Raw genomic sequence first — 15,505 nt, 5'->3', positions numbered from 1 at the left:
AGTTCCCTTAAACAAGGAACCCAATTCTTCATTTGCATCTGAAGGTTTCCTGTCCTTGAATATTGCGAAATAAAGGTTTTTGCAATATAATAACCTTTCATTTAAAGTCAAACCCAATGGAATCTATTTAAAATCTCTATTGGAATTTAGTTTTCCTTGAAAGTCGTAAATCACCCTGGAAAAAAACTAACCGAAAAAGAACTAAATGTGCTTTACCATGAACGTTCTTATCCCTCTACCTTCCCAGAATCATCACCAACTTAGAATTAAACAGAGCATACCAGGCTACGTTTATGTCACCAACTCCCATCCCACCTCCCACGTTGTAATGGCGAAAAAGCTAGCAGCGCTCCTATCTCCTATGCTCCTTCTCACTCTAGGTAACCTAGCTGAATTGCTGTAACCGAATCCCAATCTTTTCCTTACATATCAGAATGATGATTTAACATCAACTGATGATCAGCCTGGCTGGGGCCCCAAGTCAAAAATAGCATTATTTTAAAAAATGGCCTTACTACTACTAATGAGAGTACATCCAGAAAAGGAAAAGGGAAACTCTCAAAAAGCCTATATCGACAAAGGCGGGAAGCGGCGAAAATCCTAAAGGCCTCTGGTGCATCAACGGGGTCTGAAAGGACACCGCAGCAAGCCGCTAGCATCGAATGGGCTTAAAGCGTACTTGCTGCAACAAGGTCCAATAAGGAATCTACGTCCAAACGTGATAGGTCTCTTGACACCGCCGTACTGTCACCAAAACGGCCTTGGGTGCACAACACCAGCACTCCTCTGAATCCCATCAAGAAACAAGCCAGATTCGGTGACGTCATTGACAGGAGCGATGTTAATGGCACAATATCGGCTGATCGTTGGCAGTTGGTCAAGGTTAAGCTCTCGCGTGGCTTTTTAAGCATTTTGATGGAGCTTCCAGGACCACTTCCTTTCATAAGCGATGGGGGTTGGCATCAAGGCCATGTCAAACTCATGGTTTGTGGCGACCAGAGGTCTTGTGACTTATACAAGCTCGCTGTCAACCGGTTAGGTGAGGTTTGGCCAGGTGCGAAGCTCGAAGTTGTCGCTAAGAAAGGCCTTCCTAGCAGACCTAAAGTCCGCATTTGGATTCCCATAGACCCTGATGGTATCGAGGACATTCCCGAGATGATCAGAGTTTGTAACCCGTCCCTTCCGACACATAACTGGAAGATATCTAAGCTAGAGGAAGTGAAAGGTCTTTATAGGAGTGAAATTGTGGTACTCAATAAAGAGTCCTTGGATCCTCTAGCCTTAAGCGATGGCTCTATAAACTATGGCTTTGAATCCATTAAAATTCGAATTTACAAAAAAGATGAGGTTAACGCGGATAGCGGGCCTCCTACAACAGCGAAAGGTGAACTCCCGGTTGTTGGGCCTGGGACGTCGTCTTCTCTCCTAACAGAGGATTACGATGCACCTCTCCATTCGCGGCTCCCCCTCTAAAAAAGTCGTAGGCAGTCCATCCTTAATGGAGATTGAGGACGACCTTAACATGATCACGTCACGTCACGTACTGGCATACCAATCGCTACTTGTAAACTTTTGCTAATGCAAGACGCTGTGAGGAGGGCAGGCTCCAGGTGGAACACCATCACCACGTGTCAGGTCACAAAAAACATCTGGCCAACACCGGATTTAAAACGTTCAAGGTGCTTGCTCTCCTAAGCAGATCGCATATAAGCTCGATAATAAGTGCCATAACCGGACACTGTCTAATAGGAAAGCACGCCACGAGTTAACAATGGGCCATTAAACTGGCCTAAGTGTGTCCGTTTCCATTTTGGACGGCCACTATGACCTAACCTAGCCTACCGGGAAATTTCGTTTTATCTGAACAATTATTTTCCTTGATAATCGCCAATCTTACCTGAAATATAGTTAACTTGAAAAAAGTGCTCAAATGTCTCTATGGGGAAATTTCGAGTTCCACAGATTAATTACTTCTTTCAAAAACCGTGACATTCCTTAGAAATAAAGTTCCCCAACGAGGAATTCCAATATTTTCTATTGGAAAATTTTGTTTCCGTCGGAATTTTTTTTCCCTCGGAATTTTGTTTCTATAGGAATAAATCTATCGCGAAATACAGTTCCGCCGAAAAAGAACCACAATTTACCTATTGATAAATTTAGGATTTCTCCGAACATCTCTTTGGCAAAAGTCGTGAACCTCCCTCAAAATAACTCCTCAAAGAAAAGCCTATCAGGAAATTTAATTTTATTTCCCTCGAAAATCGTAAATCTCACTAAAAATATTGGGAAATTTCTTTTCCTTCACCAATTTCTGCTTGTCAAAGTCATGAATCTCAAATTAACTAATACACTTTTTTCATTCGTACAACTTACAAGAATTTAACGGTCGCTGTCAACTAATGGAATATCTTTTGGGAACTGTTTGTCACTAAAAAATTCCTAAAATATCTATAGGTACATACATTTTTAGTACCGTTTTTGAAACATAAAAAGTTCATATTTTAAGCCAACTTCAATTTTTACTAATTAAAGAATTTTTAAAATGTCAACTTTTGTTAGATATGCATTTTATTGTTGTTTTAATTTTTGTATATTTTATTTAATTAAATAAAACAATTTTTTGTTGCAAACCATATTAAAAATAAACTGGAGGTGAACGGAAGATGATTAAAATCTTTTTTTCTTTATCATAAATTATTATTAACAATTTTATTATTATACAATATATAACTTCGAAGTGAGCACTAAAACGGACTCAATGTAAATAACATTTTTCCTAACCACTTCTGACAGCTGAGCTAATGATCATCAGAATACTCAATCCAAATGCCATTAAGACATTCGTTTGCACCCCCATTGATGATGGTGCAGAATTACAACCATCCGTAAAACAAGCACAAATTTCCTCAAAGAAACCTTCGTTATCGGCAGTCATGCAGGTGTCATTACGTCCACGCAAATCCTCCGCACGCCAACCACAGCTCCGAACAATACGTTTCTCTGAATTCACGATGATATTAGTGACGGTCTTTCGACAAAATACTCTAGTGGCATCATCGGGTACTTGGCAATCATCTAAGTACTGGTCGTCACGCACCCCACGCGGAACTGTCAGTCGCAAGCTATTACAATCCTCATCCAGATGAGAATTGCACTGGTGACATCTGATGGCGTTAGCTAGAAATAAAATTAATACAAAAAACAAACTTGTTTTAGTTGATGTCAGTAAAAATCATTAAGGATTATTTTATCGATGTATAGAAAAATAAAACATTATGCAAATTAAACGAGGAGTTTTAATATAGGTCAAGCAAGCAAAGCACAAAAGTCCACGCAATTGCGTGGGTTAGTCATAGCGTAGTCAATAGATTTGGATATACATATTTGTTTGAACTGTCCAAAAACTATATGCGCTGATTTACACGCTAGGCGGCGTTATTTAACTGCCATTGCTGACCCTATGGCTTTTTATTATAACTTCTTTATTGTGAATTGGGTGATTAAGTTGTTGGAATAAAGTTTTATCCATTTTAAAGAGGGAAGTTATAATGGTGTCCATGTCAGGGTCAGCAAAAGGAAGAAGGATGTGACAAAATCGTGCTGATAAAAATACTATATGAATAAAGTTCGAATACAGGAGACATCCTGTTAAACTAGAAGAATGACAGTTAAAGATACATTCGACCAGGATTTTTAGGGGAAGATAATTTACGCAGGAATTGCGTGTTGGGTGGTTATAAAATACGGCGAACTGTCATCCGATTTAAAAAATTGTGTTATGGGGAAAAAGAATTTCTAGCTTAAAAAAAAGCTGTACTTGCATACCTGTTAGCTGATCGACCTAGACAACACGCATAAAATGTTAGTTTTAGTGAAGTACTAGTGTTTACATTTCATTACAAAAATTAGGCCACTTCCAACTAACAAAATTGCAGTCTAATCTCAGAGCATTCAGAGTAAGTGCAACAACAATTCTCAAATGACAGCTCTGATTGTTTACGGTGATCTTTAAGTCAGTCAGCCATTTTGACACTTGTCATAAATGCAAGAAGAAAATGACTGTCATTTATAAGGTTTTTTTCTAGAGGAAACAAAATTACAAATTGAAATAGAAAAGTTTTAAGATGTCTTTAAAAGTTACAGATTTCATTTCCTTTTTTTGGTTTATGCAATTTAATGATATCATTCAGAATGTTTTCGTGGGACAGAAATGAAAGTAAAATAATCAGACTTAATATCAAATAACAAAACAAACTTTTCTAATTGTTAGCAAATGTCAAAATCTATACTTTGGAGAAATTACAAAAAAATGATTGGCTCTAAGAAAATAACAATAATGTGCTTCCGGAGTTAAAGTCAAAATAAAAAGCTAAAGCATTTACACATTCATACACTTAAATGTCAAACTTGAAAGTTGTTATTGCTGTGCGAATTGATTTTCTTTAAATAAACATTGACACAACCTATTGTTGAGCGTTTAAAAGTTTAATAGTTAGCAATTTTTTTAAATATTTAACAATTTACTAAGGGGCTAAACAAATTAAAATAAACCTTTGCTAACCAGTAAATTTCTTCTTTCATATCTAAAAAGTGACAGTTCGTGAAAATATATAAAAGCAACTACGCTTAAACGGACCTATTAATTGGAATTCCCAACGGTTGACTCGACCATTCTATGAACTGTTCTTTAGAATAGTTGTACAGATGTAATATGGACTTATCAAATTGCTTAAAGTTAGCAAATTGTTTAGGGATAGAAAGATATTAAAATCAAAGACTTCAACATTTTCAGAATTAAAACCATTTTTAATTTGGATCCCGCCTCGGAGGGAGATTTGGTAATAAAAACAAAAGTAGGTGGCGGTACAACCTGTGCGCGAGTAATGCCACGAATGGAGGGGAGCCGAATTCAAACTATTAACATTTGAACATCAAATGAAATGTGATCACAAATTTGTTCATTCTACTGTCAGAATTTATAGAAAAAAAGAAATGTCAAAAGTCATATTGAATGAATTTAACAAATTAATAAAAATTAAGAAATTAATGACATGTAACTATTAAAAATGGCTTTAACATTTTATTAAATTAATTAAAATTGTCCACTAATTCTTTTCCAATAAATGTATGTAAAAACATTTTATACATTTTAATCTCGATCGGATCAGTTCTCCAAAGTGTTTGATTTTCAGTTTTGTTATTGACAGATTCGAATGCAAATTCAGACAACATAAGTGACTTCATTTGCAGTCAACTTCATTCTTTGAACGTACATTTTGACCAAGGCAACTAGTTAGTTTTTCAAGTGTCATGAATTTCTAATTCAGAACTTCACTTCGCAAACCACTACTTTATGTTCATAGTACAAGTACTACCAAAAACATTATTGTCTACAAAACAATCCTCAGGCAAACTACAAGTCTATCACGATGTGTATTTTGTATTGTAAAATATTGTATAGGTAAGATATTACTTATTTTTTTTTCGAATTGACAAGAAAAATAAAAAAATCATAGAGTAATAAAGTTCAGCTTTCAGTTGTATGAAAAAGCATGATCAACTGTCATTGTCTTAGAAGTGTACTTAACTAAATAGTAACGGAGATTTTTCTTGACTAACTTTCCAGTCAACTTTCCATTAAAGTTACCTTAATTGGAAGGTAAATTTTTGGCAGATAGCCAATCAGAGGATAGAAATTTGCTTTACTTTCAAGTCCCTTATGGTGTCTGAACCTGACCAATGTTTTTTCATTATTTGTTTATACTTTTGTTACAACTGTCATGTTATTGAGTTGCCATAACTTATTTATTTGACGTTTACAAATCTGGGGCAAAGAGAAAATTTTATGAGAAAAGATGTCTTAAAACTAAATTTGTCTCTTAACAAATTGAAGAGTTTGACGTTTACTGCACATATAAGAAATAGATTTCTCTAAATGCTCCATTTTTTCTTTTTTAGAGCTAAATTTGCTATAACCTTTTTAACCAACTTTTAAATTAACTTAATCTTTCATTGATGCTTTATGTGACATCAGCTTAATTTAAGAACGGGTTTAAGTAATAAAAAAGCAGAATCCAACCGGGATAACGTTGTATTATTAAATGAACGTGTGTTTTTTCTTTATTCTTAATGTTTTGAATACACTTTTTATATTTTGTTTATGTTCTACTAAATATACAAACAAAATCAAAGAAAAGCACTGATTTCCGGTTTCCATTCATTTCAATTAAATTAAAATTTGACAATTTAAGGTGGAGTTTTTCTAACATTTTAATTAGTGTCAAAATGACAGTCAAAAAAACACATCAAATATAATGGAAAATCACTGAACTCTATCATTTCACAACGCCTAGCCAATCGTTAATTTAAAAGTCTCGCCTCAATAAGGTGTCATTTTAAACACATTAAACAAGATGATTTATTGTTTGAAGTTTGACAATAATATCAATTTGTATAATCTATAGGTTTACTCGTGATCGACTTCATTATTAAGGTAAACATAAATTCACTGGTCAATAAAATTGAACACTTTATTTAATTACCTCTGTAGTGTAAAGTACGTTTGTTCTAAATTTTGGAAATAGGCGTGTTTAGATTTTATTGATGCGCACTTAAAATAAGGTATTGCATGAGTTCTATAAAAGATCTGTTTCTTTTACTTTTATATATTTTTATTTATTTATATTTTTTATTACAGCACAAATATTTTTCTGTAAGATTACTATATTTAATAATTAATTCCAACCTCAACAAGAGAGTTATTCCAATACAAATATAGAAATAAATTAAATCAAAATGCATCAACAAATTAATTATTCAAATCTATTTGAATGAATAAATTATCTAAAAGTGAATGCAGTCATGCAACCATCACTTTACTAAAAGTACAATAACAACATTAAATAAAATATATATAAAAATACCTATGTACATATTGAAATGTTAATAAATTAGCAACTTTTTGCTGAGTTGAACGAAGTAGAGATGACTGAATAAATATTTGCAATAAATAATTATACGATGAACGATGATACACATCAGACTTATAATTTTATAATCAACAATTTATTTGCTTTGGTTTACATTTTTTTTTTTTTTTTCAGTTTCAGAAAGTAAACAAACAAAACAGAAAGAGGGAGGGCGACATGCCTCCTACATTTATAGAAGATCTTTAAATACAACAAAAAGAGGATGTTTAACTAAACTATTAGAATCTTTATAGCAAGATTAATTTTGAAGATCACTTGATTAAAATGTTTTTGAAACATAGATATACTCATAAGTTCTACGATCTAATTATCATTGCAACTATGTAAATAAAAGATGTGATATCATACAATTTAATGGGATAAAGAAACTTTATGCTGAATAGCTGAATTAACAAATGAACGATGGAATTTGTTTAAAACATAAATGTTTTCATACGCGCTGCAATTGAAATTTCTTTGCAGGTTTGTAAATAAACGATTTGACTGCATACAAATGTATAGTAAATACGAAACAAAAAAAGACTGAAGGAACTTTATGCTGAAAAGCTGAATTGACAAATAACCGATCAAATGTTTTTGAAACATGAATGTTCTCATAAGTCTAACAATTCACTTTCATATAAAACTTTGTAAATAAAATATTTGAAATGGTTCAAAACCAAAACAAAGAAATAACAAAAAGACTGGAGAAACCTTAAGCTGAATTGCTGAATTAACAAATAAATGATTTTGACAGGTTGCAATTTTTTTAAAACTTAATTCACCAAACTAAAATGTGTGCTTGATCACATGAAAAAAGCTATTTACAGAATAGAAATACGTGAGATTTATTAAATTTTCTCATTAAAAAAGACTGTAATTGATTATCTCGCTTTGACATTGATCATCTAGTTGAAGATCTTTAAATACAACAAAAAGAGGATGTTTAACTAAACTATACAATATAAATTTTGGAAATCACTCGACTAAAATGTTTTTGAAACATAAATATTCTATTAATGCATTTTCCTTACAATTGTGATATCATACAAATTTATAGCAAATAAATAAGAAGAATAGACTGAAGGAACTTTATGCTGAATAGCTGCATTGACAAATAACCGATAAAATATTTTTGAACATAAATATTCTCATAAGTCTTATGATTCACCTTCCTATGCAACTTTGTAAATAAGACAGTTGATATCATTCAAATTTATAGCAAACCACATTTAAAAAAAACTGGTGGAACCTTATGCTGAATTGCTGAATTGCAAAAAGCTATTTACAGAATAGAAATACATGAGATTTATTAAATTTTCTCATTAAAAAAGACGGTAATTGATTATCTCGCTTTGACATTGATCATCCAGTTGAAGATCTTTAAATACAACAAAAAGAGGATGTTTAACTTAACTATACAGTTTTTATAGCAAGATAAATTTTGGAAATCACTCGATTAAAATATTTTTGAAACATAAATATTCTATTAATGCATTTTCTTTGCAATTGTGATATAATACAAATTTATAGCAATTTATAGCAAATAAATAAAAAGAATAGACCGAAGGAACTTTATGCTGAATAGTTGAATTGACAGATAACCGATAAAATATTTTTGAAAATAAACATTCTCATAAGTCTTACGATTCATCTTCATATGCATCTTTTTAAATAAAATATTTGATATCATTCAAATTTATAGCAAACAAAATTAAAAAGAAACTGGTGGAACCATATGCTGAATTTCTGAATTGACAAATAAACGCTTTTGACAGGTTGCAAATCATTTAAAACTTAATTCACTGTGTGCTTTATCATATGAAAAAAAAATTAGTGGAACCTTATGCTGAATTGCTGAATTGACATATAAACAATTTTGACAGGTTGCAATTTATTTAAAACTTAATTCACCAAACTAAAATGTGTGCTTGATCATATGAAAAAAAATTAATTACAGGATAGAAATACGTGAGATTTATTAAATTTTCTCATTAGTAAAAGCCTGTAATTGATTATCTTGCTTTGACATTGATCATCCAGTTGAAATTAATTACTTAATAAACCGTTGTACTTAGATATAATAGAGATTGATTAAAAACTAATTAAAAGGTATTCCTCCTCCACAATACTCGTATACAAAGATAATTATATATCATCTGGCAAGGGAATAAATACCTTACTGGTGTTTTTTAAAGCAATAATTGCTAATTTATTATTGACAATATACCAACCTGTGTTCCTATAAAGGTGGGTAAATTAATAGGTAATAAATTGTCACAATTATACCTTCTGGTTGTACGCTTTTTCTGAGTTCAACTTGAGAAAGGGAGGATTTTAATAAATTACAGCACTTTGCTTCTATAGAAGAATAAGTTTTTTCTAGAGAGAAAAACAAATTGATTTAATTTGACAGAACGTCCTCTTTTATGGTAACTACATAAAACAATCTTTACCATAATATGGAAAACTACGATGGTAAAAACATCAAATTGAACTTCTAAAAATACTCACACAACATTTCGTATCTGCTTATGTTTATAGTTTTCTGAAAAAATGTTGTTATGGTTCATAAAAACTTTGAAAACTTTTCGAATTTTCAACCTATAAAAAGTAAATTCATAGGATCAAAATAAACAACGTTAGTGTCCATAATCACATGTTTGTTTTTATCACCAACTCCATAAAAAGATATTCAAATAAATTACTATATCTAATACCTACTTTTCAACTAGGTGTTAATAATATTTCAAAACATTCTTCACGCAAACTCTTGTGTAAAATGATATATATGCGGCATGTAGTATAATAAATTATCACACGATTTAAGGAAACCTTTTTATATAATTAAAAATCAAATGGCAGTAATTTGGATATCTCATATCAAATTTAAGTCCATAATTTTTTATTGGAACTTCAAAACTTAATTAGAAATAGCAGGAGTTTTTGTGGCGGCCGGCGGCGTTGATGCGTTACGTTAAAAATGTAATGCAATTTTAATGTCAAACTCGATTTTGAGTTGAATTTGGATTGAAATGGTGAAATGGGTTATTTTGAAAAAAAAACTATAAGGACAGCTGAGAAATAAAATACCATATGCCTGTTGACGTTAAAATGAATCGACATTTGAATCAACATATTGCGTGTTTTATACGAATGCTTATAGAAAATTAATTGTGTTTCCATTTATAGCAAAAAAAAACTTTTACATGTTTATATATGTACTTATTTTTAAAGTTCAAGGTGAAGTTTAGTTCAGTTTACAACTTGATGTGCAGACAGCTTAAGTATGCATGGTTGAGTTAAGTGTCTTTTTTGTGAAGAAAATAAAACGAGGGTTGTGTCAAATTGCAGTTAATGAATAGAAACAAATGGAATATTGTTTTAGAAGTGAAGCTTCTTAAGGTCGAGCAAATTAAATGACAACCGAATAGAACCCTTGATATGATATGACGATGAATATGAAAAAAGGTAATAGAAGATGAGCATGTCATAAATAAACCTTTTGACAATTGGCTGGTTTGTTTATTATATTTCTAAGATCTCAGAGATTTCTTTTACGAATTTATCTTTTTTTTCAGAAATCTGAAAACAAAATTTGGATGATTGGATTTCCCATGTATTCTCTATTGCCCATTTTTATTGCTTACTGAGAATGAAATTGAATTCTGTTTACTTTCCATTCTCTGTCAATCTGAATAAAAAAATTCTCAGAAACCTTAGGAATATTAAATGGCCAAATAGCACAGCACCTTAAATTACAAACATAACAGAAATGTCAATGTTGCCAGTTTTACTTCTTTTTAGTCAATTTTGTTTTTTTTTTGGTTTTGACATAAAATAATTTCGCATCTTATTTAAACCTAACTTAGTGTGAACGAGCATTTGCAGTCATGACAGAAACAAACAGTACAGTTCTTTCACATAACATTGAAAATTAATTTGACAATTGAGTCAGGTAATTATTGCCAGAATTCTAATTATAAGTTCCAAATTAAATTTAATGAATCTTACCTTTTAGAAAATGGTAGTTACAGAACTTGAAGATGTCTTACATTACCCGTGTTTTGTTGGAAAATCTATTCATAGTATAGTAGAATTTTACACGAATAACAAAAATAATATCCATTGTATGAATACTAGCGATAAAAGTTACAGTAGAATCTTACTAGGGATGGGTTTTTGACATTTATACTAGTCTCGGATGGATCTTATGTAATTTCGTTCTCAAATGTTGGTACGATTGATATTACATTTGTATCTCGATGGCTGTGTTCGTTCAATAGTTGTGAATTTGGAATCACGTGTTTTCCATTGGGGAAAAAAATCAATCTGTTACTGTTGATATTATTTCGTTTTGTTAATGAAAATAGACTAACTGGGCTTATTTTACAAGAGAAAACAATAAAAAATATATGCTATTTTTCCACCAAAGGTGTATCTCAGTTAAGATTAAATAAATCTTTTTGGGTTTATACTGCACAAGAATATTTAAACATGATTTAGTTTGACAGCACTTTCAATAAACAGACCATAATGCATTATCTATAAAACCAACTCCTCCACACAGGTTTTTCTTCACAAATTTTGAATCGATTCTAGTCCCCGACTGTAATCGAGTCGAATCAAGCTCATTTCAACTCGATTCAGTTATATAAAGAATTGAGATGAGCTTCATTTATGTCATTGACATTTTATGTCAAAGCTGCAATTGTTTAATAAACAATTCTTATAGAATCTAAATTTATAGATGGTTTCTTACCATTTCTTCTTGAAATTTGTTCATTTTATTAGTTTTAGTTAGTTTTTTTGCTAAGTAAATTTTAACATTTGATTTTCATAAAACTTTCTTTTATTTTTGTGTTTTTTTTTTTTATTATTATTCTGACAGATAGCTATTTTTTCAGTTGTACCAATTTTTAAATACTAAAATCTGGCTACTGCGAATCGTTTTGTTGGCAATTTCTAAAGATTGTTATATTTTACTTCTTTTTGTTGAACTGAGATTCAAAAATTAGTTAAAAAAGTCCGCTCCCGAAACCTCAGTTACTGAATAGAAAAAGTTAAACCTATTTCAATATGAAGTACGCATAATTTAACATACTAAATTCCTACTGAACACACCTAATAAAGTGACAGTTAACGCAAAGCAAAACTTTTTAAGACGAAAGTTTAGTTTTTGACCAAACTTTTTTCACCATGTAAATTATTTTGACAGACGAAAGTTTATTTTTGTCACCGAGTTAATCGCGACTTTGATTTGAGATCTGAACAGGTTTTTTCAAATCATGCAAACGGTTTTCGAAGCAACCTCAAATTTCACGGAAAATCTTCTTGCAAAAAAATGTGTTCTTATGTAAATTTCAAGTAAGTAAAAAATGTTTGTAGAATATGAAAACGAGCTGTAACAACCTGATGACTCAAACAAACACACCTTTTGAAAAACTTAAATATAAACTGTACATTATCAGTAAAATATAAAAATTACTAACGGGTTTCACCAGAAATTAATTTCAGTGCAGCAGTCAACCCAAGTTCTTTGAGATTATTGTAAGAAATAAGATAAAACATTTTTTTTTTAAAGTGACAAGTGACACATTGCAATATCAAAAACCAGATTTCTAAGTGTCATAAGTTTCTTGTATAATATTACAAAATGGAGAAATTTTCTTTGGCTATTTTCAACTGAGTTGAAGGTTAACTGTATTTTTATTTCTATTTAAAAGCGTATGCCATGAAATAGATTTTATTTTGTGCATTGCTTAAAAAATTGACATTGACAGTTATTTCAAATAAAGACTTCGGAGCCGAAAACAAAGAGAGACAAACAGTTTAGAGATAAACGTGAACTAAATTTAAGTTCGAGTTGTGTGCTATCCTCTTATGTTAATATTTAGACGTTTTGCTATACAATGTTTATATACACCATTTTTTTTTAAAATGTTGTTTTTATGTAAAAAAAAGTTTATTTCACATTATTATTTTGCTCTGTTTATTACACTCGTACACGTATTAAGAACAAAAGTCAGTGAAAATAACAAGTTTACTGTCAAGAAATAGTTTACTGTCAAAACAAACTAAAGATGTTCTAATCCATAGCCTTTGGTACCAGTTTTAACTACCCAATAACTTAAACAAACAAACCTTTTTCTTAAATTCACATGTAAATAACATTATGGAAGATTTTTACGAGAAGTTTATCTAAGTGACTTAACAATATGGTGATAAATTCTTTTAAGGGCAGTTAAACTTATTTGTCTAGAAACAAAAATATAACATTAAAAATAAAATATGTCACTCACTCTAAGTGTCATAAAAAAGATATTAAATGTGCAGTTAAATGTTAGAAACCAATACAATGCTTGTTTAATTTAAAATTAGGAAATTTTTTTTTTCAGCCGAATTTAATAACACAAAAAGTCAATATTTCAATATTTTTTTGACGGTTGTTTGTCAAACAGACCATATCTCCCTTGCCATATGAATAGTGAAAGTACAATTAGCACATTTTCCGGTTTCAAATGTGACAGGTTTTTGACAACTACAAGTTCAATAGCTATTAACTTTTCTCATGTAAACCTGCTTGTCAATTATAATGACTTTAATTTACTATCCAGACTCAGAGTTCATTCTAACTAAAACCAACAAAATTAGTTTAAGCGTACCTTAAAGTTTTATTGTTTCTAAAATAGCTTGGGAAACTTTTAACTTAAAAGAAAACTTACTTAAAGACTTCAAGACTACAGCCATTTAATTTCTACAGTCATTTAAAGCCCTTTTAAAATTACATCTTCTTTGTTTATGTTTTTCTTCTCCTAGTTCAAAACAAGTTGAAAGATATCCCCTACATAGCTATACCTCCTATAAACTGTTTTATAGTTCAGTTCTATAGTTGAAAATCATGATTTGAATATAAATGAAGATAGGAAAAAAACTATCAACAAACTAATGTTTTTATTAGCTTTCATTAATTCTACTCCTAAGTATACATAATACATATATCTCTATATACTCGTTTATAGTAGAATCATATTTTATTTTTGCTTAAACCACATTTTTTACATTGTAAGTTTTTAATCACGATAGATATTTTTTTTCCATAATTTAGTTTTCTTTGAGATAAGATTACACTCAAAACAATGCTCAAGGCAATAAATGACCACCACAATTTTATGGTTGAAATAAGATATTTTAAGGCAGGTACTGATTATGGATTACATCAAGACAACATTGTAAGAAGATGTCTTTAGCTATGTACAATGACACATTGTTTTATATCACTTATTTACTATAATTTACATACCTGATAGCACAAAGCATCCGATAAGGGTTATTATCACAGTAAAACTCAACACGGTTGCAGATGATAATTTTGTTAAAGAAACCATTTTCACCACAGATTTTTCTTTTCTTCTTCTATTTTTGTTGTTAACTTTTAAGAAATTATTTTAACTTTCCTATAAAATTTAATTCACAGAAATTCTATTTCTTTTTGACATTGATTCTTTTTTTATAAAAAAAAAACACACACACAAACTGCACGTGGATTTAATTATTCTTATTAAAACAAAAATCTAAATAAATACAACTTTGTTTGTAATTTAAATAATTCATTTATCAATTTTTAGAAATATTTTTTAATTGTTGCGGGGGAACAATTTATTTACAATGATCGTTCAAGTGATCGGTTGGGCTTAATCTGAGACAGCAGAATAAAATTAATTATCATCGGAGCCAGTCGAGTTGAAAAACTAGTTGAGTTGGGAATATGGGAATTGTAAATCGAATCGAATAAAATCGCTGGCGTAGACGTAGACGTAGATATAACTTTTAGCTACCAATCCTCAGCTGCCACTATTTGTTCTTATTTGATGGAAAAGCTGCTGAGGTTCAGTTTTGTCCAGTGAGTGTGGAGTGGAGCGGATTACGATTTGGATTTTGATCTACCATCGAAACGTTATGAAATCATGGAACATTGTATTTTGTTGTACTACACTATGTTTTAAATAAATACTAGAACTTATAATACTATAGAGCTGGAGAAGCACTATTAAAAGAAGAGGCATGTCATGGTTTTGTGAGAAGTCAAAAATATCAACATTTGTAAATGGAACAAGTTGGAAAAACAGGGCTAAGACACATGAGGTTAAACTATAACTATAGCTAACCTTACATGAGTTTATGATCAAAATGCGGGAAGTATAAGATCACATAGTGTTGCTGATAAAACTTAAACAATTGTAGAAGGTTTAGAAACAGGTGATGTACTTGTATATTAGGTATTTTCATGCTCTTATAATGTTTACGTATAGCTAACTTTTTGTTTGTTAATTGTGTTTATAGTTTAATACGAGATAATCGGTAATTACTGATTTTGTTTTTTTTTATAAATTGAATTTTTAAAATGGCCTTCGTAAATATTATACAAACGTTTCCTATATTTGATCAAATGTTTATGTAAAATCAAGATAAAACGCATATTTAACAAAAGTTTACACACACCTTAATATTGAAGTGTCAATAATAATGCAAATAAA

At 30.6% G+C, this 15,505-nt stretch overlaps 1 protein-coding gene across 1 annotated transcript; it reads right to left on the bottom strand.

The window, feature by feature from the left end:
• Window positions 1-2,545: 2,545 nt before the first annotated feature.
• Window positions 2,546-14,833, bottom strand: LOC129951336 (uncharacterized). Its single transcript, XM_056063433.1, has 2 exons — window positions 14,272-14,833; window positions 2,546-3,177 (listed from the first exon to the last, which is right to left on the bottom strand). The coding sequence occupies exons 1-2, from the start codon at window positions 14,354-14,356 to the stop codon at window positions 2,777-2,779; spliced, it is 486 nt and encodes a 161-aa protein (XP_055919408.1). The 5' UTR covers window positions 14,357-14,833; the 3' UTR covers window positions 2,546-2,776.
• Between the last annotated feature and the right edge of the window lie 672 nt (window positions 14,834-15,505).

Source organism: Eupeodes corollae, chromosome 3 (assembly GCF_945859685.1).
Source record: "Eupeodes corollae chromosome 3, idEupCoro1.1, whole genome shotgun sequence".
Lineage (NCBI taxonomy): Eukaryota > Metazoa > Arthropoda > Insecta > Diptera > Syrphidae > Eupeodes > Eupeodes corollae.
The sequence above is the reverse complement of the archived record's forward strand: the minus strand, read 5'-3'. Positions and strand labels throughout refer to the sequence as shown.

Excerpts from the sequence above, each read along its gene's own strand:
- LOC129951336 (XM_056063433.1), bottom strand. The coding sequence starts at position 14,356 with ATGGTTTCTTTAACAAAATTATCATCTGCAACCGTGTTGAGTTTTACT. Across the intron at positions 3,178-14,271 it reads CGGATGCTTTGTGCTATCAG|CTAACGCCATCAGATGTCAC; the intron begins GTATGTAAATTA and ends TTTTATTTCTAG.